This window comes from Podarcis pityusensis (genome assembly GCF_964106645.2).
Source record: "Podarcis pityusensis genome assembly, chromosome: 6".
Classification (NCBI taxonomy): domain Eukaryota; kingdom Metazoa; phylum Chordata; class Lepidosauria; order Squamata; family Lacertidae; genus Podarcis; species Podarcis pityusensis.
This window is the reverse complement of record NC_138030.1, coordinates 92,631,705-92,658,936: the sequence shown is the minus strand read 5'-3', so window position 1 is coordinate 92,658,936 and position 27,232 is coordinate 92,631,705. Positions and strand designations below refer to the sequence as shown.

Sequence of the window (27,232 nt, the reverse complement as noted above, 5' to 3'; positions counted from 1 at the left end):
AGGAAACCACTGGCTGTACATGCACAGCAGTCACACAGTACAGTCTTTGCATTTTAGCAGTTCTGTAGGCATCAGTCAGTCATGTGTATAAACTATTCTGAAGTGTACTTGCCCCCTCATTGCAACTTTTTTTTTAATTTTTGCAGGAATGTATCTTATTTTTCTGTTACATAATAATTCTGTACAAAAATTTCTCGTTTAATCTATTTTATGCAACATGGATTTGGAATCTGAGTTTTTTTTATTTCTACTAACAAATGTATTAGATGTTTAAAACAGATAAATTATGTCCGCATTATGCATTGGTCACCTTTATATTAACCAATTGTTTTAAGGCAAAGTCAGCTAAATATAGGTATGCTACTTTTGTTAGGATTCAATCCATCAGAAGCCAAGATCCGTACACCTGATGGAAAGGTGTGGCGTGAAGAGGAATTTATTAATCTCAGTAGAGAGTTAGGTCCTGACTTAGAACTGCAATTAGCAGGTAAGTAGAAAACATTATTATTATTATTATTATTATTATTATTATTATTGTTATTATTGTTATTATTTACATAGCTATACCATCCTTTAAAGGATCACAGAATGGTTTACAGTATAAAAGCACAAAACATCTTATTAATAGCCACATGGAAAGCAAAGAACAACTACACATCCTACATAATTAACCTGTAAATTAACAAAAACTTATAGCCCTACTTCCCAGACTTCTTAGATTAAAGAAAAAACAAAAATGAAAGACTATGAAGTAGCTTGAAAGCCTGATGTTGTGTATTTAAATTCTGATAGGCTAGAGACGAGCTAAGAAGGCAAGCTGCTACAGTTCTGATACATGTCTTTGTGTGTTCTTTTAGTTGTGGCAATGATTCTCTCACACTGTTTTTCAGAAGACAATTTGACTGTGAAAGAGACACCTGCTGGAAAAACCAAGGGGAAAAAAGCAACCAGACCAGTGCGCAAAATCCAGAAAGTGGCACAACTTCCAAGTCCCGATTCCAAACCAGGTCAATTCAAGTTAGCTTTTAAATACAAGCTTTGGCTTGCACTCTTTAAACATTGTTCAGTTTTTTCTTCTTTTGATCTAGACACCGCCCTCCACCACTGGTGCTACCCCTCCTTTTTTGCAATCTTTGCGGTGTCCTGAAGTTTATATTGCTAATGAAGCACTGGAAAATTACTCCGATGTCCTTCTTGGTTCTTTGTTTTAGGTAGTACCAGTGTAATATGTACATCATCCTGGCGGGAGGGACTGAGACTTGCAAAGAAGATACTGGGTCCAGCACCTAAAGTAGGGCAGCAGGACCAACAGCCATTATCCATTGACAGAGCTGGCAAGGATAAGCCCACTAAATCTGGTAAGCTAAGCTTTGTGTATCAGGTATGGGGCAGATAATAATATGGCTACGAAGCAGCAATCATGCTGTCAGTGGTTCCCTGACATTTGTGGCCTTTCAAATTTGGTGCCAAACACAAGCCCCACTGGAATTGGTTCCGCTCTTGAGCTCCCAAGTGCAGCCGATCCCTGCCGAAAGCAGGGTTCAAATCACTGCTTACAACTGCTGGGATTGGCTGCACTTGGGAGTGCATGTTTGGGAATGGGATGCTGAGGTTTTGCAAATACTGGCCACCCTTGATTTGCACTGGGGTCGTGTTCTGGGTCATCAAGCGCAACAAAGACCGCTCCCTATCTGACTTGCTCTTGCTGTGCTGTAGAAAGGACATTATGCATTTGACGAAGAACTGTCAAGTGGAAAAGGAAGCAGTAGTGCACATTTGCATTGTCTGCATTAGGGGCAGGGAACTTGTGACTCTCCAGGTGTTGTTGAATGACAGCTCCATCAGTCTCAGGCATCATTGTCAATGGTCAGGATGAGTATAGTCTAACATAAGTGGAGGACCACAGATTCCCCATCTCTGGTCTGAGGAGCTTTCCACCATATATTTAGTTTTCTGAGATCTCCTGAGGCTTTGGGTGACACCAGCGTAGCTCTTAACTCAACCATTGCCTTGGAAATTGGTTCTGGTTTGGCTATCTTGAAGGATCTTGTTTTCTCTCCTAGCTGACACCTTTGTTGTCACTGTCTATTTACTTTTCCTCTTCTGCTAGAACTGTAGGAAAGTTGGGAAGGGCAGATGGTAATACCCCAGCATCTTTGACTACTTGAACATTAAACATAGTGACAGTTTGGTAACTTCCCCATCCAGTATCGGATGAGATAGCTTGTGTGCAACAAGTCATGTGTGACTGTGATTGAAACAGAACAATAGAATTGGGACTCAGCTGGTTTCAAGTTGTTTATTTCATTTTCAATAAGTGAAATGGCCTATGGCCATGAGCCACTAGAATTAAATAGCCTTGTTTACCTCCTACCCAAGGGACTATCAAAGAGATAAAAATAACTACTCTCTTACATGAGATATTGGGGCTTAAATGATATTGCATTGCTCAAATCCAATCAGTTTAATTTTCACCTGCCTTGGCTGTGACGAGCTCCTCAGTATTATTGAGTTGCTGTTGTATACAGTCTCAGCCATTAATCCCTTCTTGGCATTCCACTGTCAATGTCTTTTCCCACAAGAACTGTTGAGATTTCTGACTGCTGATCCAGCTTCTATACACTTTATCAGAAGTCTTCAGATTTGCCTTTAAAAAATTGCCACAGCTGAAGTTTTTTATAATAGAAATGCCCTTCAATGCTTGATTCAGCCAATTTTACTCTAGAAATGCTGGAAATCTATGTGGAAGTTGTTTTAAGCAGCATATGCATGGTGGTCCATGGGGTGCTGGTGCATAAGAGGGACTTTTCTGTGGTGGACCCCAGATTGTGGAATGCCTTCTCCTTTGAATGGTTTCTAGCCTTATCACTATATACATTTCAACATTGGGTCAAGATGCATCTTTTTGCACTGCGGGTGGAAGATGTTACATGGTTTAATTGTATTGAGCTGCATATTAGCTGCCCTAGGACCAAATTTTGGCAGGTTCACTATGCCTATTAAATAAGTAAACTAATATTGGAAACACTTATAATCTTGGCCCCGGTGCTTGGTGACAGATTAAATTAACCTAAGTGGGGTTTTTTCACTGCAGAAGTTGCTCTAATTCTTTACCAGTGAATAAACTGATATCCTTATCAGAACTATGATCCAACATGTTTACCCAAAGGATCTTGAGATGCTGTGCATAGATACAGGGCCAAGCTTCCAGATTAGAATTAATTCGTAGAAGCTACTACTACTTGGTGTGTGTGTGTGTGTGTGTGTGTGTTTGCTTGTATGTATGTTTTCTATAAGGAACCATGTTCACACAGTGTCCCATCAGTATGTCCATTTCTAGTGAAAATCTGAGAAGAACATCAAAGACAGTAGCCCACTTGGCAAAATATGCATTGCATTCTGGCTTCAGTACAGGATGAAATTTGACAGTGTCCATTCACGAGTGGAACATTTGACCCTGGTGAGGCGTTCCCCTTTTCTGCTGCAGAACTTTCCAAAACTGCTCCAGAAGGTTTGGGCACTACAGAGCAGACAGGGAGGTGCAGGATGAAAGAGAGGAAGGAGTAATTCTGCTTGCACAAGCTGAAGTCCAGTGTCAACCAATGCAGCCTATTTCTGTTTTTGATGTGTTCAGGTTTTTGCAGCTCCTTTCTTGTAGCACTTGCTAGAATGTCTCATGGTCTGTTGCCTTTCTAAAGTGCTTAAGTGGACAGGCTTTCAACACTTAACAAAAAGCTGCCACATGAGAGGTCAAATAAATAGATCCACCTTGCCTTACAAGTGGAGAGTGTCTTAACACTACTTTTGTCCCCCTATCCCCACCCCAGTTTTCCACAGTGAAAAGACAGACACTAATTTCAAGTTGGATGTGACCATAGAAACCCGTTCAAGAAATTCTGAAAGATCACAAAGTAAAGTAAGAGTGGAGAATAACACGAAGAAAAAAGAATCGACTCTTCCCGATTCAAAACGGAGAGAAGACCATGTAAACAAGGACTTCTTGCCCGTGGAGATCCGTGGAATGCTTGATGACCTGCAGCTGGACTCTGTATCTCAGGGTGCAGAACAAATGAGGGATGAAGGAAGACAGGATCAAAAATCACCACCTTTTGCATTTATTAGGAGCCATAGTCCAACCAAAAGAAAGCCAGAGAAGCTTTCTGCCAATGAAGAGCCTCAAGTCAGTTCTAAGAAACGCTATTATGATACAGATGAAGTTCGCCAGTATATTGCTAGACAAAAAGAGGAAAGGAAGAAGAGGCAAAATGAAGAGAAGAAAGCGCAGAAAGTGGCAACAGAACAAAAGAACAAAAGACTTCAAGAACTTTACAAGAAACAGAAAGAAGCTTTTGCGAATAAGACCAAGGAAACATTGGCTCCTGAATTAGCCACCAAACAACTACAAGAAACATACTCAAAACTGTTTCTGGAGCAAACCTTACTGGAGGAACCCCTGGTCCCTGGACAGGAGGTACAGGGATAGCTATTTTGCAAGATTTGCTTGGATTTTTCCTTGCAGTTTGAAAGTTTGTATTAATGTCATTTTTTTAAAGAAAAGATTTGTAAAGTATTAGCAGCAGTAAAAGATAGGCATTAGGTTTGCACATGCCGAATAATGCTCAAACTGAGGTTTTGATTGCGCCTGCAGTGTGGAGCTCTGGTAGGAGCAAGAAACATGCCCAGAGTTAAAAATGGCTGCAGCTATAGCTCACAGCATTTGTCATGGCATAGAGTAAGAATCCAGACGTTGGGCAGCATGTTGATCAATTTAACTACCCAGCTCGTATTCTGAAGAAGCATCGATGAGGGGAAGGCAGGAAGCTCAGGCACACCAAGGGGCAAATTATGTAATGTGTATGTGGCAGCTCCTGTGAAGGGTGTAGACCTTTAAATGTCACCTCGCCATCCAGTTGTGCCTGATTTAGCACAATTTCCCTTCCTCCTACATCAGCCCCCCATCCTGCTGTATCCCACTTTGTTCAGGAGGGTCTCCTGACTGCCCAGGAAGGCTTTTTGGAAAGGAGTGTTTTGGTGTCCTCTTGTGAGACCTTCCTTTTTCTTTTCTTTTTTCTTTTTTGCCGTAGTTAGGATTAAAGCCATCATATATTCTAATAAAGGGATGCGGGTGGCGCTGTGGGTTAAACCACAGAGCCTAGGGCTTGCCGATCAGAAGGTCGGCAATTCGAACCCCTGTGATGGAGTGAGCTCCCGTTGCTCGGTCCCTGCTCCTGCCAACCTAGCAGTTCGAAAGTACGTCAAAGTGCAAGTAGATCAATAGGTACCGCTCCAGCGGGAAGGTAAACGGCGTTTCCGTGCGCTGCTCTGGTTCGCCAGAAGCGGCTTAGTCATGCTGGCCACATGACCTGGAAGCTGTACGCCGGCTCCCTCGGCCAGTAAAGCGAGATGAGCGCCGCAACCCCAGAGTCGGCCACGACTGGACCTAATGGTCAGGGGTCCCTTTACCTTTATATTCTAATAGTGATCTTGAATCACTGATTGCCAGTCACATGTAGCCAAAATTACAACATCCACACCCCACCAAGGGATTTATTGGCAGCCTCGGGAGAACCCCATCGTTTGCAGAAGTAGAAAAAATACTGACTTAAATATAAGGTGTTCTTGCCAAAGGACCGGCTAATATGGCTAATATGTTGTTACTTTTGTCTAGTGCAGAAAACAAATGTCAGCTGTTTGCTTGGTCACTTGGGACTTCTCACATGTTTTAACTTTTTTTAATCTTGATTAATTCTAACAGAATTTCATGTTTCAAAAATATCTCCGTTTTTCTTCCCAGGCCAAACCTGGATATCAACCGTCTGGAGAATCTGATAAAGAAAACAAAGTGCAGGAGCGCCCGCCGAGTGCATCTTCCAGTAGCGATATGTCTCTCTCTGAAGCTGCGCCTACTCCTCTTATTAGGTAAGAAAGCAGGACTATCTTTAAGGCAACTTGTAAGTATTTTAATAGAACATGAAACACTATTTTTTGTAAAAAGTCACTGTTGCGACCTTAGAAACTTGGTACAGTATAGTAGAAAATGGTCTTAAGATGACTTAGCAATATGCCCTGTGTAAGCAGCAGCAAGATTGGAGGACTTTTCCTGCAAACATAAGTGACATTTTAAAATCCAGCACTTTAGATTTTGTAAGATTCCGCATTATAAGAATGACATGTCCCTGCATGAAATACAAGCTGAAAAAGCAATCATCTTCTTTATGCATAGTTAGTGCTCTGTGTGTGATTGGATTCAATGACACTGCATAAAAAATACATAAATATTTTGGGATAAAGACCTTTCCTTAATACAAAATGCGCTTATTGTTACAATGGTATTCTTGAAAGCTTATGGGCAATGCCTACTGAAACTTCAGAAGCCCAAGTGGTGACTGGGCAGATTTCCAGTGATTGGGGTTCCTGTTAGTATCTTTTTCCTCCTCTGTGACTAGAAAATCAAGAGAAATTATTTTGAAAAACAAGTTGAGCATGATTGAGTTATGGAAATTTGCTGAGTTGAAAGGTGTTGTACATTTCAGTTCACTTGCTTTTAAAAAAACATATATTTCAAATATATTTTTCAGTTTTTAAGTATGACAACGTTATACACACATGCCTAATCCAAATGGCATTGTTTGACTTACACCCACCCACTTACACCCACCCCTGGTTTCCAATTTTTCCCCTTTTCTTCTCCTTGCATATAATTATATTTCTCCAATTACTTTCAGCTTCTTTTTCCAGTCCTAATTCTATTGTTACTTCATAAATGTTACATCAGTCCTGCTAATGTTTTAACGCATTTACAGTGTTCTTTAAAGTAATCTATAATTTTTTTCCATTCTTGGTTAATTTTTTTCTCATCTTGGTGCCTGATCTTCATGGTCAATTTTGCCATTTTGGCATAGTCCATCATCTTAGTTATCCATTCTTCCTTCGTTGGGACGTTTTCTTCCTTCCACTTCTGGGCAAGTAGCATTCTGGCCGCTGTAGTAGCATACATAAGTAGTCTCTTTCAATTCTCTGGCACTTCTTCTCCTGTTATTCCTAGTAAAAAAGCCTCTGGTTTTTTAGAAAATGTTAATAGATTTCAGTCCTCTTGGTGCAGGATCTGGGAAGCTTGAATGCTAGGTTCCTTACAGTTCAGCAGCTTGTATTCCATTTGCAACAAAAGTTTAATCAGTTTGTAATTATTATCTGAATAATCTGTACTTTTAATATAGCAGATATAAATTTATGATGAACCATTTTATGCACAATGCTTTTTATGTCCCCAAAGTAACAAAGTGGCTTTCGGTATATAAAGACAAGTAATGCATTTGTTCAGCTTTCCCCCAAAAAACATCTCTTTCCAAATCTCACGCCCTGGAAAAAACACGTCCCTGACCCCACAGCTTCAAATTTTACACCTTTACACTGCTCCCACATTGTGTATGGGGGGATCGGGGAAAATTTAATCTGGGCTAAGAAGTCTAGTTTTAAAAATGATTTCCAATACGTTAACATATGTGCACATTTAATAGTCAAACATTGTTCAGTCTTCATTATTCCAAGTTTATGAGAATTCAACTTTTTTGTTTATAGGAATAACCCTTTATGGATTCAGCCAGATAGGCTGACTTCAGAAGCCCAGCTTTCTTCCCAACAACCTTCAATGGTCTTGACTGGAGGATTTGTCTCCCAGCTTTTGGACCTAGATCACACCCATGTCTTGCAAAACGACTTTGACTCTGTATTATCAAGCAGAAGGAGTTACAGTGCAGCTGTAGGATCCATGCCTTTGGCATCTCAGCCATTTATGGCATCTGCTGTACAGCCTACCATTAATCAGTATAAAAGTAAACTGAACCGCATTGAAGCCCTGAAGGCAACAGCAGCCTCTTTGTCGAGCCGAATTGAAAGCGAAGCCAAGAAGTTAGCCGGGGCCAGCATTAACTATGGTGAGGTGTGGAATTCTGAGTGTGACTTGTTGCAAGGAGATCAGGGCGATGGCCGTTGGGCAAAGGCCAGCAGCCCCCCTGTGGAAGAAAGTGATGTCTTTTCAGCCAGACTCCAGAAGATGTTGGGTGCTTGCACCCCACATGCAAGTTTTGATGATAACCTTCCTGGTGTTGGAAACCTTGGTGAGTTTAAAAGGCTCCCAGAGACCCTCGGCCCTCGGGCTGCAGCTATCAGCCTTCCAGGTAACTACAGAGCTGAAGGAATGCTAGGAGATCTATCCAAAAAACAAGCATGCTCCCCAGGTGCTGAAAGTAAAGTTGTAGCTCCACGTGATGGTAGCATAGAGTCAATAAGTGAGGGGCCAATCAGTGATGGTCTTGCATCTGAGGAGGAAGGAGAAAGGCATGAGCATCCAACTTTGAAGACTGTGGAAGTGTTAAAGGAAAAAGAATTCTGTGCTGCAGATATAGCTGGCTGTGAGCCCATAAAAGAAGTTCAGAAGGAGGCAGAGAAGTGTTTACTCATTTTTAGACATATAAGGAGTACTTGGGAAGAACTGATAAGGGGGAGTCCCCATAGTGCCATCAACGTCTTTACAAAACATTACCAGCAGTGTGGGAAAGGTAAGGCAATGAGAGACTTATTGCTGCCTCTGGTGTTTCGTTGGTGTAATTGTCAAAATGACTGCACTTCCATGATAGTTGAAATCCTGAGCTCTTTAAGTTATGGTATAAACCTGTAGCTCGGATTTTGTGTTGTTGTTTTTTGCTGATACCAGTATTTGCTGATAAGCAAGAAGTTTCCAGTCCTTTTTGAAAATTTTGGCAACTACTTATTTACTATGAAATCACTTAACTGTCTTCAGATTATAATTGAAAGTTGTTGCATATAAAGGAAATTTTCCAGAGCTGCTCTTAATGGGCTTTGGATCTCTGTCAGCAAGATTATTTGGCATGCTTCTGAAATACAGATTACTTTCTTTTTGCTTTTGCACCTCTTGCAGGAATTGAGCAGTGGTCAGAGCAAACACCACCAACTCGGGAACCTTTCCTTCCAGTCATGAGTCCCCCAGCTAGCATTGTTTCATATGAAGATGATTTCATTTCCTCACAGGAAAGTGTAACCATTGCAGATAAAAGAGCTACTCTTGAGCCCAGGTACTTAATGAGTTCACAAATGGCAGTGAAAATCAATGAAGAACCATGTTCATTAAATAAAGAACTATTACAGAGTTGTTTTTCATCCCTGAATGGGAAGGGAACGCTTCCTTGTTATAGAGTATGGCAAATCTGAGTTTTGGCACAGAGCAGAGTAAATGAATACTTCGTCTATTTAAAACAGCTTTCAAGTCACAACCTGGTACTTTTTTATGGCACAAATGACACTCAGCTCAACTGTTTTTGAAAATCCTGAATTATCAACCTGAAAATTATTTAAGTAAATTCCCTTTGCTGGTGTTTCAAATCAGGATTGACATCTATTTAATCTATTTAAGAGACCTAGAGAAAGTAACTATTTAACTTAATTTATTAATTCAGTTGATTTTTCAATATAGATATTTCAATATCCTTAAGGGTGTTGGAGAATAGGAACTCAGTGTTGAACACAAACATTATGGCATTGTTAAAAGGAAAGGTGTCTGTAATAGTTTACATGCAGGTCCCACTATCCATCCACTGGATACCCACCAGTTCACTTATCCAAACATAAAGAATTATACATTCCGCAGAGTCAGATATCTGAACAGCTGGAGCTTGCCCACTTTGTGCTTTGCTTGTCAGCGGCAGTCATTCTGGGGCTGAAACCATGGAGAGAGGAAGAGGGAGATAGAGCAGACCAAACAAGAGGGCAGGACAAATCAGTTTTTTTGTCTCTCTTTTGCTGGCTGGATACAGCCATTTTAGGCAGAAACAATGTTGGGAGGAGGAATGCATTGTGGGCAGATGGCTAGTCCTGCGTGTAATTCCTGATTGTGACAACATCTACTTAAAAAAAAATATATGCTTTTAAGATTCAGCCCAAATATTAATGGGCTAAACCATAATTCAACTAAAGCTTGCAGGTCTAGCCCATGTGCCTATCTTAAGCTATATGCAAAGTTGTCTAAAATTCAGCTGCTTTTAAAGGTAAATAGAAGTCCTGCTCTTGTGCCTTGTAAGGCTTTATTAAATGATTTAAAATGCTCATTACACAAGTAGTATAAATGTAACTGAGAAAGCCAAGCAATATTTTACTTCCGTGTCTATATTGACAGTGGCAGCAGCCCCAGCCTCAAAGAAGAGTTTGCCACCAGAAAGTCATTGTATGAGCAGCCAGCTGTAGACTTTACCCACCATTCCTCAGGAACACTTTCTGCAGGTTCTTCCAACTCGTCTGCATCGTCTAAAAAAAGAGTGAAAAAGGAAAGTAAGTGCCATTTACTACGCTCCCAAATCTGGGTTGAAACCTTTGGCAAAGTTTTAAAATCTGAAAATGTCAAGTGTACTCGTCAAGTGGGGGAAAGTGTATATTTATTTTATATTTAAATCGCTTTTTGCCAAAATATGTGTTACAGAGTCAGAATCTTTCAGCACAGTTTCAAGTGCCTCTCTGAGGGAGGAAAACAAAATGTTGCCAGGGTCAGAGTATGGATTGCAACAGGTGAAGAATGCATCACCTAATAATGGAATATCTCATAGAGAAGAGAAGAGCCCAGATTCTGACAGCACTTTAGAAGAACTTTCTGATCACTCCTTGATGAGGTAAAGTGAACCACTTCATTTAGTAATCATAATCATATATTGGCTTAATAAACTGAGTGATGTCAATGAGTCTTTCCCCCATGCATTCAGACTTTTTGCTTGTGTAGTGAAGCAAAGAGCCATATTTAACAGCTTTGGAACAAACCAGGTTTTTAAACCACAGTTTGAAATTGATCTAATAACCTAATCTGTTCCAAAGCTGGTAACCAGAATGTCTTGGTTTAGATGAAATAGGAAATTATGATTGATTAGAGATTGCCTCATTTGATCATATCACAAAGGGAAGAGCGAAGGTGGATGCTTGTGTGGGCAAAACAGTAATTTAATATCTCTGTTTTAAAACCGAGGTATGATAATCTGAACTATACCAATGTTTTTGAAGTAACATATAAGCTCTTCAAATAGTTGGAAGACTGTATTTTGTGTCTGTAAATCTCAACTATTGCTATAGCTTTTTTTCCTGGGGTACTCAACGTAGGCAGTACTGGCACCTTTTTTCCAAGAAGAAAGGTTAAAAGTGTGGCACATACTGATGAGTATCGGGACAGTTTTTTCTAGAAGAAAAGCACTGGCTATTACTCTTTTCTTTGTGTACTGATGGAAATATATGATACTTTTCAAACTGGTTTTGCTGTGTGACTACTCTTTCTTGAAAGAATAAAGACTTGCTTCAATTTTTGTTTAACTTTTCTGTTAGTCTCCCAGATAAGATAAAGTCTCCAAGGACTCCAGGCTCTCCTCATTCTCCAAGCTTACAGAAACCATTGGATCCTGCAGTAAATACAGAAGAAAAAATTAGCCCCCTTTCAGACTCTCCAGGGACTATAACTTCTGGACCCAAGGCAAGCCATGCCTTCTCTGATATGAACTTTGGAACCAACAGGGCTGGAGCAGGTAACATGAATGGTGAGCTGGCAAAAAATAGATGGCTCATGATGATGCTTACTCTTCCTATGTTTCTAAAAAGTGTGATTTACACGAAGACGTAGGTGTTTAGTATTTCATATTTACCTTACAGGTACCATGCGCTTCTCACCTGCTGGTCTCCAACATCGTATGTCAGCAGAACTTAATTATTTAAGTGCACTTGAGGAGTCTGTTCGCCAGATCTCTGATGTTGAACGAGTCCGAGGTATATCACTTGCCCAGCAGGAAAGTGTTTCACTGGCTCAGATTCTAAAGGTAACCGTAGGCGTTCTTATCTCTGCCTTATTTGCTGTATGCACTCCTCTGAAGTATCTCAGTCAAAGATAAGAGTGGTTGCGATCAGATGAATATTGTTATATTTCCGTTAAAGCTACAAAACTAGTAGGCTCTTGTTCGAAAAAGGAGGAACATAATCTGTGGTTCCTGAAAATGATAACCACATTTGTCACAAGTAGCTATGTGCAATTTCAATTTTTCATACCACAAGTTTTATTTATTGCAGTATTATTGTATAGGGTGGAAGTTGTGAACTTTGTAAAATAGGCAATGAAAGTCATGAGATACACTAAAAGATGCAGAAGTATAAGTGCTAATCATTAATGAAATATTTAGGATTCAGTGACAGGAGCATTAATATCCTTATGGAAATATATTTTAAGTGTAAGGTACCTTGAATTACATTGTATGCAAAAAGGCAAGATATAAGTTAATAAACTAAAACTAAACTAAACTTAATCCGTAGGCACAGCAGCAACGACATGAGCACGACTTGGCTCTTCTGAAGCTCAAGGCAGAGCAAGAAGCTCTGGAAAGTCAGAGGCAGCTAGAAGAGGCGATGAAGAAAGCAGCTCAGGTAATGAGGTCTTTCAAACAGTATGTAAAACTTAAAAGTAGAATTCTTTTCCTGTGGAGAAATTGGTGCGAATGGATGCTAATCCAAATCTCACAAATAGTAGGCAACAAGAAATCGGGTCATCTCAATGTACTTCAGAAAAAGATCTTGTTCTAGAGGTGCAAGATTTTAGAAGTTGCAACATTAGTGGGCCAGGGGGCACTATGGGCTTCAGTCACAAAATAGCTACCATGTGGGCCATGACATATCACAAAATGGCTGCCATGTGTTAATTTGGAGATCCAGTCAAGGCCAGCTCACACCATGCCAAATACTGACACTTCCTAAGCCAGGGAAATGACAGGAAGTGAGGTCTTTGGACCTAGCAGATCACACAGACAGAATGTCTCATTAAAAAAAATATACTGTACTGAATAAAACATATTGTATTCAGAACTCAAAAGCATCAGTTCATCTTGATCAGTTCATACCCAGCACCTCCACTTCTGCCTGACACTCTCCCTACGCTCAACAAAATTTAAACTGTATTGTTGCAAAGTGTGTCTCAATGAAGACCGTGCCCTAATAGCAAAGGTGCTGGGCATGTCATAATAATTTATAATTTATACCCCACCCATCTGGCTGGGTTTCCCCAGCCATTCTGGATGGCTCACAATAGAATATTAAAAACATGATAAGACATCAAACATTAAAAACTTCCCTGAACAGGGTTGCCTTCAGATGTCTTCTAAAAGTCATATAGTTGTTTATTTTCTTGACATCGGATGGGAGGGCGTTCCACAGGGCAGGTGCCACTACCGAGAAGGCCCTCTGCCTGATTCCCTATAACCTCACGTATCGCAATGAGGGAACTGCCAGAAGGCCTTCAGAGCTGGACCTCAGTGTCCGGGCTGAACGATGGGGGTGGAGACACCTTCAGGTATACTGGTATATCAGCTTTGTCTGGCCAAGGCAAGTCTACATTTTCTATGAAAGCAAATAGTCCAGGTCCCAGATGCTGTATTATGGTGTGTCAATCACATTTTCATCATTTTTATATCTCAATTTCAATGGAGCTGATTTTAGTATGATTCTGGTGGATACAACCCCACATAACCTCTGCTCTAACAAGCTCACATTTGCCACAACGTACATCTTGTTGGAAGAAAAGAATGAAAAGCCAAAATAGTTTATCTATGCCACTTTTGTGTGCACAAGTTTAAATAAAATTGTTTATTTCTTTTATGTCCTAATCATTTACCATGAGTTTCAAGCATTTATTATTGCCTGAACAGATTTTTTTCTGCCTCAGAATTTTCTGCTTTGACAGTCACAGAAATGTTAGAGCCAAGTATCTCATCCAGTTTTTGCTTCTGTGCGTAAAGAAGAATTAAAACCAACAAAAATACGTTTGGCATACTAAAATTCCAGTTTGGCCCCTTTGGCACCTGAACTAAAGTAGAACTTTTTTTTTTAATACATAGGGCCATGCAGAATCTATGCAGCAGCTCGTACAGTCACAACAGGAGAAAGCAGATGCTTTACAGGAGACCACTTGCAAAATTGCAGCTCAGCAGGCGGAGACTGCTCTGCTCACCACAGAAGCTGCTAGCCAGATACGTGAGGTTAGATTCTGCTCTGAAATCCTTGCAGACTTGGCCTTGTGCAGAATGGTTGCTAAAGCTAGCTTGCTGATTGTAACGAAGAGCTCTTCAGCAGACTACTTTGGGAAAGGAAAGCACGCTGCTTATTTGAAGGATGGGAGAGAGAGGATGTGTGTGTGTGTTCTTAATTTCTCAAATATTAACTTACGAAAAGTACATCTGACTGTGCTTCTTTATTCAGATGACAGAGCTTGCAAGAGTCCAGATCTCTGATGCCATTGGTGCTCCTGCAACCCCAATTACCACACTGTTTGACCAAGAGCGGAAGCAACATTCAGTATTCATAAAGAAGCTAAAATCTCATAATACAAGCAGGTATTTTAGATAACATTTTAGTTCTTAGAATAGATTGTGAGCGGTGTTTCAACAGAGGCATGAAGGCAGACTCCAGGCAGACACCCACCACCACTGATATGCGTAGGTGAGGGAGGGGAATATGATGTCCGCATGAGTACCAGGCAACTCCCCAAGGCTGCTCTTTACTTTCTTTTCCCTGTCTCATCAATAAAGAGTAGTCCCCCCTCTTCCTTTCAGCCCTTGTGACCTTTTATTGTTTGATTTTCTACACTAGCAGCCAATACTGTAACAAGGCAGGTCATTTGGCTCCAGCATTAGAGTGTAGAAGGGAATTCTTAAGGAAAGGGACTACAGTCAAACCTTGGTTCCTGAACGGCTTAGTTGCTGAATGTTTCAACTCCCTAACATCGAAAACCCTGAAACGATTTTCGGAGGTCGACTGTCTGTCGCAGCAGACAAGCGGCTTCCGACCGGCTCTTCCATTTGCAACAGCCAATCAGAAGCTGCACCTTGGAAGTCGAACGTTTTGGAAGTCGGACATCCTTCTGGAACGGATTACGTTCAACTTCTGAGGTTTGACTGTATGTGCATTTGTACTTGTTGGGTTTACTTGATAGTCCCTTGATTGACTTATTGTAGGCATCAGGGAAGACTTTGTGCATAGGGCTATCACACCAGTTTGCACGTCCTGTCCATTTCTTCCCATTGGGGAATGGAAGAATGGAAAGTTCCTGCCTTCTATATTGAAATCCATGATCAGAGGCCAAAGCCTCTGATGTTGGCTGCTCCACAGACCTTTTATTTCCCCTCAAACTCCTGGAGTTAGAAGACTGAGACTTCTGCTTTCTGCCTGCCAAATCAGAGGCCTGTTTCACATGCCACTTGACAGGAGAGTCTTCCTTCCCTGTCAGGTGACTCATCCTGAGTGGGAAGAAGTCCCTGCCAATTTATATTGGGTGCTGCAGTGACAAGTGTCAGGAAGTGTCGCCTGCTCTCCATTTGTTCTGTACACAAGAGAAACTAGGCCTAGTTTGGAAACACACAAAGCTCTTTTTATGCAGAGCTAAATACATTTTCTGTCTCATTTGTCATTACTGATACTTAATTGGATGTTTCTCACTTATTTCACTACTATTTTGTCTTGTAAGGCTTTTTTCAGCTACTTATGACAATCAGCTTGAACTTTCTTTTTTATTTTCAGGATAACTCAAACTTGCTTATTTTCTTTAATAGGAAAGCAGAATCTACACCTTCACAAAGTAAAGAGGAGCTAGATGACTCAAAAATCCTTTATTCCTCATTTGAAAGTTATTCAGAATCGTCGAGATCAAAGGCACATGATCAGAGGTAAGAAGCAGAACTTACACAGTTACTGTCAGTTATAATGGTAGTTAGCAGAGGAATACTTTGAGCAGTACTTGATGCCTAGTGTTTCTTCTTCTAGTCCAGACCTGCAGATCTTTTGAGCCCCCAAACTCACATGGGATCAATAAAATAGGGTAGAACATAGTATATAGCTAGCTGTTGGATCACAAGTCATGCAGGCCTATCCAAGGACCATTGCGTTAGCCGAGTTGCTATATTTTGGAGTGGTGTTTAATGCTAATCTGATACCCCATGACATGAATATGAACTGAATTCTTCTTCATGGTTTCTGTGCAGTCACATAATATGGTTTTTGCACTTATGCAGAGCCTCGTTCAGAAACAATCTAAAAGTTGTTGTTTTTTATTGTGCAGCAGCACACTGTTGGTATTATTATTATTATTATGCATTATTATTATTATTATTATTATTATTTATTATTATGCATTCTGAGGCCTGTTTTACAACCCTAATTCAAGATTCACTTCTGTGCTTTTATTATACCTTTTCATAAAACAGCAGCAGCAGCAGTTGCCAGGGAAGTCCATCTGTCTCACCTTCCAAGGGGACCAAGAAACTTTCCCGTCGTGAAAAGTCAGGCAGCTCCATTGAAGAGCAGGTTCCTATGGCTTTGAATGATTCTTTAATGAATAATAGTATTCCATCCATTGCAGATGAGAGAGGTGGGTCCTTGGACGAGTACTTAAACTACTTCAGTGTTTACTCCTAGTTCTGTTCCCATCTACTTGATGCTTGTGCTATTTCCCTTGCTCTATTGATTGTTCTGCTGGTGGAGTCACATAGAAGAAATATAAAATGGTGAAATATTTACCAGGCTGTTGCATGCAGCACTCTTTCCCCATCACAGGCAATCCACAATTACTTTTATATGTCATTTTCTGGTTAGCCAGCCCCTTGAGCTGCTGGGGAATCTGCAGTCTGATAATGACACCATGATAGCCACATTGAATCCTGGCTAGCTGTTGCTTCCAGCCTCCATTGTTCTGGGAGCCACTGACTGAGTGTTCCTCCTTCCTTTGTTCTGGGAATCACTGAGGTTGGTTTTTTTTTTAAGTCACGAATCTTTACATCAGTGTGTGTACTTGTTTACAAGTGAGTGTTATGCAAGATGCAATTTCCTGAGCTTGATTTCTATTACACAAATATATCTTAAGTGATGGAACGTCAGATGGGGCTTGGTTATTATTGGCTGACAGTATGTTTTATGGAGCAAAAAAATCTGTTGCAATTTGAAGTTCTTTTGTGGGAGGATAAAGCCAGCTTCCTAGTTCCAAGAAACATGGACCTCCAGGAAGCATATTTAGCTCCTATGCTGACATTGCTACTTATTGATATCCTTTTAGTCTTTGACCCCATACTTTTTGACATTTGTTGTAAGCGGGGAAAGTGCTGCAGATTGGAGATAATATCTACTCCATCATCCCAACTCTTGAGTGTCCTGAATACTATTGAAAGGGCATGTTGCCGATCAGAAGGTTGGTGTTTCGAATCCCTGCGACGGGGTGAGCTCCCGTTGCTCAGTTCCAGCTCCTGCAAACCTAGCAGTTTGAAAGCACTTCAAAGTGCAAGTAGATAAATAGGTACCGCTCCGGTGGGAAGGTAAACGGCGTTTCCATGCGCTGCTCTGGTTCGCCAGAAGCGGCTTAGTCATGCTGGCTACATGACCTGGAAACTCTCTGTGGACAAACGCCAGCTCCCTCGGCCAGTAAAACTAGATGAGCGCCGCAACCCCAGAGTCGTTCGCGACTGGACTTAACCCTCAGGGGTCCCTTTACCTTTACCTATGTGCAATATATAGACCCGTTCTGTGATATGGACAGGTGTTTTGCTAGTTTATTTATTTATTTATACATACATACATACCCTGCCCATCTGATGGGGTATAATTCACAGTCATCGACGATACTGATCATTCAGTCAGTATTCATTTACTTGTATTGCTCACTTCGTTAAGCCATACGTTCCACCTACTACATGAAACTACTTCATACATTACTCATTCGGTAATGCAAACTTTCCCTTAATTAAATATTTTTGGGGGGTTTTCTTCAGACTCAGCCTCTGTAGCAACAGAATATTCTCTTAAATTTGATGAGTCCATGACGGAGGATGAGATTGAAGAAAAGTCATTCCGGTCCTTGCTACCTTCTGAAAGTCACCGTCGGATCAATTTGAAGAAACGAGTTCACCAGGATTATTCTGATGAGGAGGCTTTCCCTGGAAAGACTAGCGTGTCACCTGTTAAAGTAAGTTTTCAATACTCTGCAGCCACATGTTTGTTGCGGCTCCTCTAGTTGCTTTCAGAACCTTTCAGTAAATTTTAGTGGGGATGTCCTGTACATAAATGAACACCATAATTGTATAGTATCTGCAGACTTTAAAAAACTGTGGGCACGTTATATCGTATGAAATTCTGCAGGGTACAGGAACCTCCTTTTGTGAGCAAAAAGGGGTCAAGGGAAACAAACTGCATAATACAGTTGTAAGTGCATGTTCATTTTCAAAGCACTTGCATACTTATTCATGGCCTGAACTTAGTTTTTTAAACCAGCTATTCATTCCATACTTGTTTGGAAGGATGCTTGATCAAGGAGGTGGCATCCTCTTTAGTAATGCTTCTTATCTTAACAAAAGTACTTATCCTGTTATACAAACATTTACATTTGTATGTTTACAAATGTATGTTTTAAATTTGTTTTCTTGTAATTAGGAGCTAAGCCTGCCATTCTCAGGAGGGCAAGATAGCTTTTCTAAATTTACCATGGAAATGGTGCGGCAGTACATGAAGGAGGAAGAAGTGCGGTCAGCTCACCAGTCGTCCCTGCTTAGGCTACGTGAAAAAGCACTGAAAGAGAAGGCAAGGGCTGAGCTAGCCTGGCTGGAACACCAGAAAAAGTAAGAGTGTTCAGAAAACATAATGACCCCAAATTTAGTAATTTGTGCTCCATCCTAGGACTTCTTTGGTTTTCTGTCAGTTTTGTTAAACTCTGCTTCCAAACCCCTTTTGCAAATGTTCTGAATGCCATGAAATAACGATTAAACAAAGAAGTGTGTTTGTAGTTACACAAATAGAAGCCCTGGGGGCAAGGTTGGTGCACAGTTGTGCTGCAGAAGCAACTGCAGAAGCCAGATGGAGTTTAAATGAAGTGTGATTTTTTAAAAGCATAGCTCTGCCTCACTTGTAAGGAAACAGTGAGTCTTTCTGTATATTTCATCTTAACTTTAATATATTCTATCATGTGGATTCTTGAAAAGCAAAGAATTACTGTCCATCTTTCTTTTGAGGGAGATCTTCCAGACAGTGCAATCCATTCTTCAGCTGATCACCCTACTCTTTTTCACACATGTGAACCGTCAAGCACTTATTGCTTGCTGGTTCTAATATTACGGAACCTGATTGTCAGGGAACTGACATCGGAGCTAGAGGTGGAGGGGAGGCTCTCTAATGATGCTGGAGAAGGGCCCAGCAGGGAGAGAGGCAGCTCAGCAGATGGGGAAGCAATTCAGTGCAACACCAGGAATAAGGAGGGGCAGACGGGGGAATCGGAGAGAGGGCTCCCAGACTCTTCAACGGACACCAGCGGGGAGAGCACTGGTCCTCCGCTACCCACGCCCTCCCTGCGCAGAAGACTTCCGCGCAGAGAAAGGAGGAGGAGACTGGGTGTCAAACAACTTTTATGTTGGAAAAGGTTTAAGAAACGCCCACTGACGGATTCTGCTAGCGACTGAGGCAGCCACGAATTGAAGGGCTGTCCAGACAGAAAGGTTTAACAAGGCAACATAGCCAGGAGAGGCGGCAACTTACGCACGAGCAACCCCATACCATTATACTGATCATCTGTGATGGGATTGGATAGTTCCATTTCTTGGCCTAGCACCTGGAGATTAGAATTGCCTCTAAAAAACAGTTTGGCTATTTCTGCCCCCGAAAGGCCCAGGTTCTTTATCCCGTAGGCCCTATGTTTTGGGGAGTATGGTCCTACTTGAAGTAATTAGCTAGTACTAAAAAATGAGTGCTGCTGCTGTCTCATCAAGAACAACCAAAATGGCCAAATATGAGGTACCAGGATTGCACAGGGTTATTGCCCACCTGGTAAGTGAGAGTGTGAGTGCCACGGTTGCTCTTGGATCCACCCTTTCAGGTGTTGGCTAGTGTAGGCACAGGAAGAGCATGTCTGTATAGCATCCTAAAGCCATCCAACATGATGTAGAAGCATCTAAATTACTTCAACACATTAGCTAGATTTGAATTAGTCTATTAGAACAAGATTATATTGGCTACGGGACTCCGATGTTTTGTGCTCCAGTTCCCGTCACCCCCAACCAGCATGAACAATGGTCAGGAACAATGAGTGTTGTAATCCAAAGCATTTAGGGTAAAGCTGTCCAAAGTCTAGCAGAATTGGGGGAGGTGTGTAGTTGAAAAATTCCCCAGGGGGCAGTGGGATCCTTGTGGGGTGGAGTTGATGTGGGGTGAAAGATGCTTTGTGCATTTGCCCGCACCCCATAGTCCCCTTTGACTAGACTTGACCATCCAGGTGTCTTTTACCTTTACCCCTATGCATTTGCTAACCAAAATAAAACTGTATTACCAATATGTAAATGAAAATGAAAATCCATAACTACCAAAACAGAATTGCAAGGCAGAAGTGAGAGAAAGTGAACTTTCCTTGCCTTGATTCTCACAGGCGTTTACGAGACAAAGGAGAGGACGACAAAATGCCACCTATCCGAAAGAAACAGCGTGGTCTACTTCTGAAGTTGCAGCAGGAAAAGGTAAAAAATACTTTTAAATCCACCTGTGCCAAGTTTCTCCTTAATCACTGAATTTTGATCTGGTGTATAGGGCTGGGCAATATCTGGTTTTCAAAATAGTGATATATCACCACCTAAACATTGTGATATACTGATACTGATCACAATGTCTGAAACAAGGTTGGAGCTATGCAGAGGCATCGTGATAACAGCTTTTCAACATCGCTGTATGTCACCAGCCAAACATTGCAGTCTGGCGACATGCCACAACGTTGAAAACACAAGCTGCATTGGCCTCAGCCTGTAAGACATCGGGTAAAATTGCCACAGCGCCCAGCAGGGTGGGACATGGCAGCTTGTTGGGGCGCAGGAGGGCTCCCCATCCCCAGCAGAGCCATCCCTGGTGCCCCCCTGCTTGTGTGGGAGCCAGTGCTGGGCTGGGGAATCCTTTAAATGCTTGAAGGGGAGCGGCAGCTGCACACTCCTTAGCTGAGCAGTTGAAAGATGTAGAGGGAGGAACAAGCTGTATTGGAGCCTCGCCAGTGAAGCTTTTTCTCCCTCTGTGCAGTATGGGGGCAGAGTGGGATGGCGGTTTCACTCAGCGATATACCGCTGAGTGAAGCCGACATCACTGTCTGCTCCACATACCAGTCCTGGGCGATATATTGATATATCACCCAGGCATATTGTAAACTCCTTTGGGAATTTATTTTCGGCTAAAAAATTGGGAGACGGGGAATGTTTTAGACAGTTGCATATAAAACATTGCCCATACTTTAAATCTTTGAATCTGAAGCAGACGTGATGTATGAGGAAAGTGAGAGCGGATGAATGGAGAAAATGAGTATTGGAGGTGAGGTACTGAATTCAGAAAGGGGCAGAGGGGAGGAACAAAAACCATGGGAGAAAACGTAAGTTTCAACCAGTGCATTATAGAAAGCACACTGGAATAGGACATTGCAGAGAGAAGGTAGGTCTATTTCAAGAGGGTTAGAGCCAGTGAAACAAAGGAAGTGGGAAGGAACATTGATTGACAGAAGAGAAGATGAGAAGATTAGCAGAAAAGTTGAGAAAGCTAATTATTAGAATAAAAAGCTTGTAATGAAAGCAGGAAGTATAAAGTAGTGATAGGGATGGGGGAAGGGGAAAGAGATGTGGTCCAAACTACAGGTGAAGACAAACATACCAAGCAGCATAATGAGGAGCAGAAGTGAAAGGCTGAAGAGAGAAACCTGCAAAAACATTACTGCTCTTTTTTTGCTTTGCTTTATTGTTCTTAACTCATAAAGGCAGAAATCAAGCGTCTTAAGGAAGCCAATAAGGCAGCCAGAAAGGAGAGGCAACTGATCCTTAAGCAGCAGGAAGAGATAGAGCGAATACGGCAAACCACTATGAAACTGCAGGAAAAACTGAAGTCTGCAGGGGAAAATAAACAGGTAAGCTTCACTGCAAGAGCTGGAAACATGCACCTGAGAGTTAGCCTGTTATTTTTATTTGTAGCACTGCAGTTCTCAAACTGAATGAAAAATAATTGAGACAAAAAAGAGGGGCATAAGTTATTAAAATAAATAAGCTGGTCCTGAATACTTTATTGCTGACATTTATGCTTGAAAAAGACCAACCACACAACAGTGACTTCTAAAATAATAAGATCTGTTTTTGTTGCTGGAACTGCAGATCGTGCTCATAGGTCTAGAGTTTCTCAGTATAATTTCTGTCCCACCCTTCCTCACCAAGGAGCTCAAGGTGGCAAACAGGTCCACAATTTAAAAATGAAAAAAGCAAAAACATACTGAAGCAGTTAAAACGTTCTAAAAACAATTGCATCTAAAAGCATTTACAGTTAAAAATATTTGCATCCAGTGATACTGGAGTTATATTAAGATGCTGATCAAAGTGTATATAAAATTGATAGAGGAAAATATTCCGCAAAAAATGCAAGGTACATGGATATAGAAAGAGAGAGATAATAGCTAGAGAAATATGTATAGATAATAGAAAATAGCTTTTTACATGTTGAATATCTATTTGGGTTTTTTTGTTTTTGGTCGTAGGAGCATTTTAGTGAGGACGATGTAAAGCGAACACGTTCTTCAACCCCGCTGCCATCAGATGCAGAAACATGGAGCCTCTCCTCCGTTTCCGGCTCTGAGACCAGTAGCATTATGCAGAAACTAAAGAAAATGCGCAGCCAAATGGATGAAAAGTAACTATTGGTGGTTTTTTATTGATGAGATCAGTAACTGGTTATAAGGTTGGCTACTTCTTTGGGGTTTACTTTTGCTTCCTATAGCTGTAGTGTCATTTCAGTTTAGCTAGCCTCATTGGTGGCTTGGCATTGTACATTGAACATACGAATGAATGTGAATATACAAAGTTGCCTTGCCATTTCGTCAAGTATCACCTATTCCAGGGGTAGCCAACATGGTGCTCTACTGACGTTGCTGAATTCCAACTCCCATAATCCTTCACCATTGGCGGTGCTGGGGCAGATGGGAGTTGTTGTTACTTTGTTCATTTTATATCCTGCCCTTCTTCCCGCAGGAACCTGGGGTGGCAGACACAGCATTAATAAGACACTAAAAAACACACAAATAAACCCACAAACAGTTTTAAAATATTCTAAGAAAACAAACCCAGTTTAAAAAATTCTCAATGAGTGATCTCAAGGTTTCCAGGAACAGTGTATTCTGATCAAATGCCTGGTTAAACGCAAGTATTTTTACATTTCCCCTGAAAGTCAGTAATGAGGGAGGCAGACCTACCTGTCACAGAAAAAGCCCTGTCATGGGTCACCAGCAGCTAGCTGAGCAGTACCCAGTCTCAGCAGAACCAACAGGTCCTCACCTGCCAATTGTAGGATCTGAGATGGTTGATACTAAGGAAGGGGCTCTTTTGGATACTTGGTCCCCAAGCCATTTATGGCTTTAGTACTGACACCATGAATTTGACCTGGTTAGCTCACTGGCCACCTGGTGCCACATTGTTCCATTGGGTTGCCCCACTTACCAGCCTAGCCACTGGATTCTTCACTAGCTGCAGCCTCCAGACCATCTTCAGGGGCAGAACCACATTACAGTTGCCCAGACAGGAGTTCACCAGAGCGTGGACAACTGAGTCCTAGGCACTCCTAGCCACTTGAGGTTCCAGTGACAAGTTGGAATCCAGGAGTACTCCCAGACTATGAGCCTGTTCCTTCAGGAGGAGTGCAACCCATCCCAGGACAGTTTAGACACCTAATCCCCAAACAAAAGAACCACCCGCCTATAGCACTTCAATCTTGTTATCAGGATTCAGCATCAGTTTATTAGCCTCCATCCAGCCCTTCACTGCTTCCCACACACCCGTCCAACCAACACCTTCACAGTCTCTCCTGATTTAGATGGAATGGAGAGAGAGAAAATTGTGTGTCATCAACATACTGATGGCACCATGCTCCATTTCCCCAAATGGCAACTTTATATGATGTTAAATAGCAAAAGAGACAAAATAAACCCTTGTGGGACCCCATAGCCCAAAAGCCATGAAGCTAAGCAACATTCTCCTGGTACTAGTATCTGATCATCATGCTGCAGGTAGGAGCGGAACCACTATAACAGTTTTTTCCACCTCTCTGAGTCGCTGCAGAAGAACACATGGTCAGCCACTGAGAGGCTAAGGTGAACCAGCAGGGTTGCATTCCCCCGTCTCTCTCAGTCTGGGTGACTAAGGCTGTTTTGGTGCCGATCTGAAACCAGACTGGAATGGATCTAGATAATCTGCTTCCTCTGACAACATCTGGAGTCCAACAATGTCTGCAGGGCACCACGTTAGCAATTGCTGGTCTATTCTGATAGGTAACAAGAGACTGTCTATAGTCCTGGACAGGAAAATCTCTCTGACATCCCTTTTAGACTGGACGTGTTGCGCATTGAACTTGGGACCTCTTGCATGCAAGATGCATGCTCTCCCACTTGTTGGGCATACACATCTTCTGCAGGGCTGCAGCTGTATAGATGCATTACTTTAATGTGTAGTGCTTGCTATATAATGTGATATCTATCTCAATGCAGCTTGTAAAGAGGTGGTCTTTCTCTTCAGCTTTTGCTACCTCCAAACCAAATGTGATCTTTGAAGCTTAACCTCAAAGGCTCAAATTCATCAGGAGAACAATTCATGAAATAAGATGGTGCAGCTTGAGGTTGTGTGTTGGGTTGAGTACTTGCATTTAAAAAAAAAAAAAGATTATTTTATTTCTGTCGTATGTAGTATTAGGCATCTTCCCACTGGTGAGGACTTTAAACTGAAATACTGCCTTTCAGTCACAGTAAAAATTGTTTTTATTAGTTCTATGCAGGATTTAAATTCCCATGTGGGGCTTTGGGTGGGTGGGGCAGGTGCCAGGGTTTCCATAAATGCACTGGGGTTTGCCCTCATCACTGCCTTCAAAAGATGCCCCTGAACATCAGAACGTTGCCTGGCACCAGAGCCAGCGATAAGACATGGCAGTTTGGAACTCTCCCTAAGACACACTCTTACAGCTTTTGACACACACACCCCGGCTCTATTAGGGTCTGCTGTCCATGGAAAAAAAATGCTGGTTTCCAAGATGATGGAAGCACAGCGTGTTTCTTTTTATGTTTAAAAGAAACAGGTATCTGGCATATTTCAAACTATTTCATTTTTTACATGTGCTTAATGGGAGAGTTCTTTAATAAATTATTCTGCTAAATTACATAGAAGCTTATAGCATATTTACGGCAACAGGCAGCTTAGCCTCCTGTTTCATGTCTTGAATTGGCAAGTCTGTATGGAAAAGCAGAATATTTTGTAAATTGTCAAAGATGCCGACAAATTAGAGAATGATGCTCTTGGGCTTTCTGCAAAACTAGGTTTTATTTGACAGTTTGTAGGATTCCTCCTCTAAGGAATTATCAGGATCTATGTTTGGTCAGAGGAGAAATAAAAGACTTTGTCTGTAGTTTGCATGTGAACAGGAGCATGCTCTGTCAAAGAATTAACCCCTTGTTATCCTGGCATATTCAGCCCCTTGACATGGAGCCGTCCCAAACACAAGTGATACTTCATGTTGCTGTACCTTAGTGAGTTCTTACTGTGCATGCATAACTGATTAGTGCCTATGAATAGCATGACTTTTACCGTTTACCAACTTTCTCAGCCAGTGCTTTGTTTGGCTTTAACATTTTTGCCATGTAGACATTTTAGTAGAGATGATGTCCTGTTGCAAAGCAGTATTTGAAAAGGAAAGTGTGTGTGTGTAAAGTGTGAAATCCGAAGAATAAAACCAATTTCTGGTGAAAAATGGCAGCATATGAACTCTTCAACTGACATTAGTTTTCCACATCATTTTGAAGTTTTGCGCCAGGAGGTTCTGTGCATTGAAGTTGCAGCTTTTTTTCTTTTTATTTGGCGTTCATTTGCTTAGCTTAGGGCAGTTCATTAGAGTTCTCATTAGTAGGAATGTGTCTACTAGCTAGAACATGGCTTGAAACCTTGGTTCAAATGGTCAGAATAGCAAGCCTTTTAAAATTCAGTACTGAAATGGATAGGTGGAATCCCTTCCTCTTATAAACAATTGGGGGGGGGGATCCTAAAATGCAGCAAGAGTAAGATATGTTTCGTAGTGTAGAAAGTGCCTGGCTTTTGACAGGGAACGAAGGGTTGTAGGTAATGCATGGTTATGTTCTGTTGCCTTTGGAGTCTTCTACTTGTGGAAAGACGATATGTTTGACATTTAAGACCCATTTGTGCAAGATGCTCTCCTGCTCTCATTTTTCTGTCTGTTTCTTGCTATCTTGGCTTAAAACTCTTCCTCCTTATTTTGTAGACACTGCTCTCCTGTTCACTACTTCTTCTCTGTCTTTACGTCTCACCACTGGGCTTCTCTCAGTGTCTGTTTTCCCAACCTCCATCCCAAATTCCAGCTGTATATCTACAACCAATTGGTCAGGTAACGTTCTACCTTTTTAAATGGTAGACTCTTTGATCGAGCATGCTCTGTTCAGTTTTACATGACTGGGAGGCTCTTCATGAATTGGACGGATTTTTCACAGCTCTTACCTGGTAATTCTGTAGATGTGACTGGCAGTCTCCTGCCTCTCTTAGTTACCCAATGCATAATTTAGTGTTAGAGAACAATGGTTTAGGCAGAGATTCTGAGATTTAATTTGTCTTTTAGCACCTACCTATCAGCTGAGAACACCAGTTTTGAGATTTTTAACTGTATATAAATAAAAGATTCTTCAGTTCAATTATTTGCTTTCATTAAGCTGTTCAGACTGATTTGAAAATAATGTTGGTGCCTTGTATATGGCCACATTGGTTGAAATTTATCCTGCTCAAACTAAATTGCTTATAAATGAGCCCAAATCAGAGTTAGGAATAATGATGCAATCTAACCAAATGTGTTTCTGTTTCCAGTAATTGCAGCTTCCACCAAATAATTTGGGGTATTTTCATGGTGGCCTGATTTTTAAAAGGCATGGATATTAGGATTAGCAGAGGGAGGTACAGCAAGCAAAGGTTGTTGACTTGCAAAAGCCATGTGGGAAACAGAGACACAATATAGTTCTGGACTCTTTATTTCCTTGACACATGATGACTGCTTTGCCTAGCTCCTGTTTTTAACCTTCACAGGATCCTTGCTGTTTCCAATATTTTCTCTCTAATTATGAGGTTCAGACTTACTATTTAAA

The 27,232-nt window shown here is 41.3% G+C and overlaps 1 protein-coding gene across 11 annotated transcripts in view; it reads left to right on the top strand.

Moving 5' to 3' along the window:
* CEP350 (centrosomal protein 350) overlaps nt 1-27,232 on the top strand; it is a 61,974-nt gene that overhangs the window by 20,230 nt on the left and 14,512 nt on the right. For 5 of the 11 annotated variants that reach the window (XM_081011991.1, XM_081011986.1, XM_081011988.1 and 2 more), the window contains 22 exons: nt 374-487; nt 891-1,007; nt 1,212-1,358; nt 3,828-4,471; nt 5,795-5,919; nt 7,579-8,558; nt 8,939-9,092; nt 10,190-10,341; nt 10,490-10,676; nt 11,374-11,582; nt 11,695-11,858; nt 12,346-12,456; nt 13,920-14,060; nt 14,281-14,414; nt 15,630-15,743; nt 16,281-16,444; nt 17,835-18,028; nt 18,493-18,677; nt 20,471-20,558; nt 21,827-21,973; nt 22,592-22,743; nt 26,365-26,487. In XM_081011991.1, coding sequence (XP_080868117.1) covers nt 374-487; nt 891-1,007; nt 1,212-1,358; nt 3,828-4,471; nt 5,795-5,919; nt 7,579-8,558; nt 8,939-9,092; nt 10,190-10,341; nt 10,490-10,676; nt 11,374-11,582; nt 11,695-11,858; nt 12,346-12,456; nt 13,920-14,060; nt 14,281-14,414; nt 15,630-15,743; nt 16,281-16,444; nt 17,835-18,028; nt 18,493-18,677; nt 20,471-20,558; nt 21,827-21,973; nt 22,592-22,743; nt 26,365-26,487 — 4,546 coding nt within the window. The remainder of the gene's footprint in view (nt 1-373; nt 488-890; nt 1,008-1,211; nt 1,359-3,827; nt 4,472-5,794; nt 5,920-7,578; nt 8,559-8,938; nt 9,093-10,189; nt 10,342-10,489; nt 10,677-11,373; nt 11,583-11,694; nt 11,859-12,345; nt 12,457-13,919; nt 14,061-14,280; nt 14,415-15,629; nt 15,744-16,280; nt 16,445-17,834; nt 18,029-18,492; nt 18,678-20,470; nt 20,559-21,826; nt 21,974-22,591; nt 22,744-26,364; nt 26,488-27,232) is intronic. The other 6 variants (XM_081011985.1, XM_081011984.1, XM_081011989.1 and 3 more) reach the window with 6 other exon arrangements.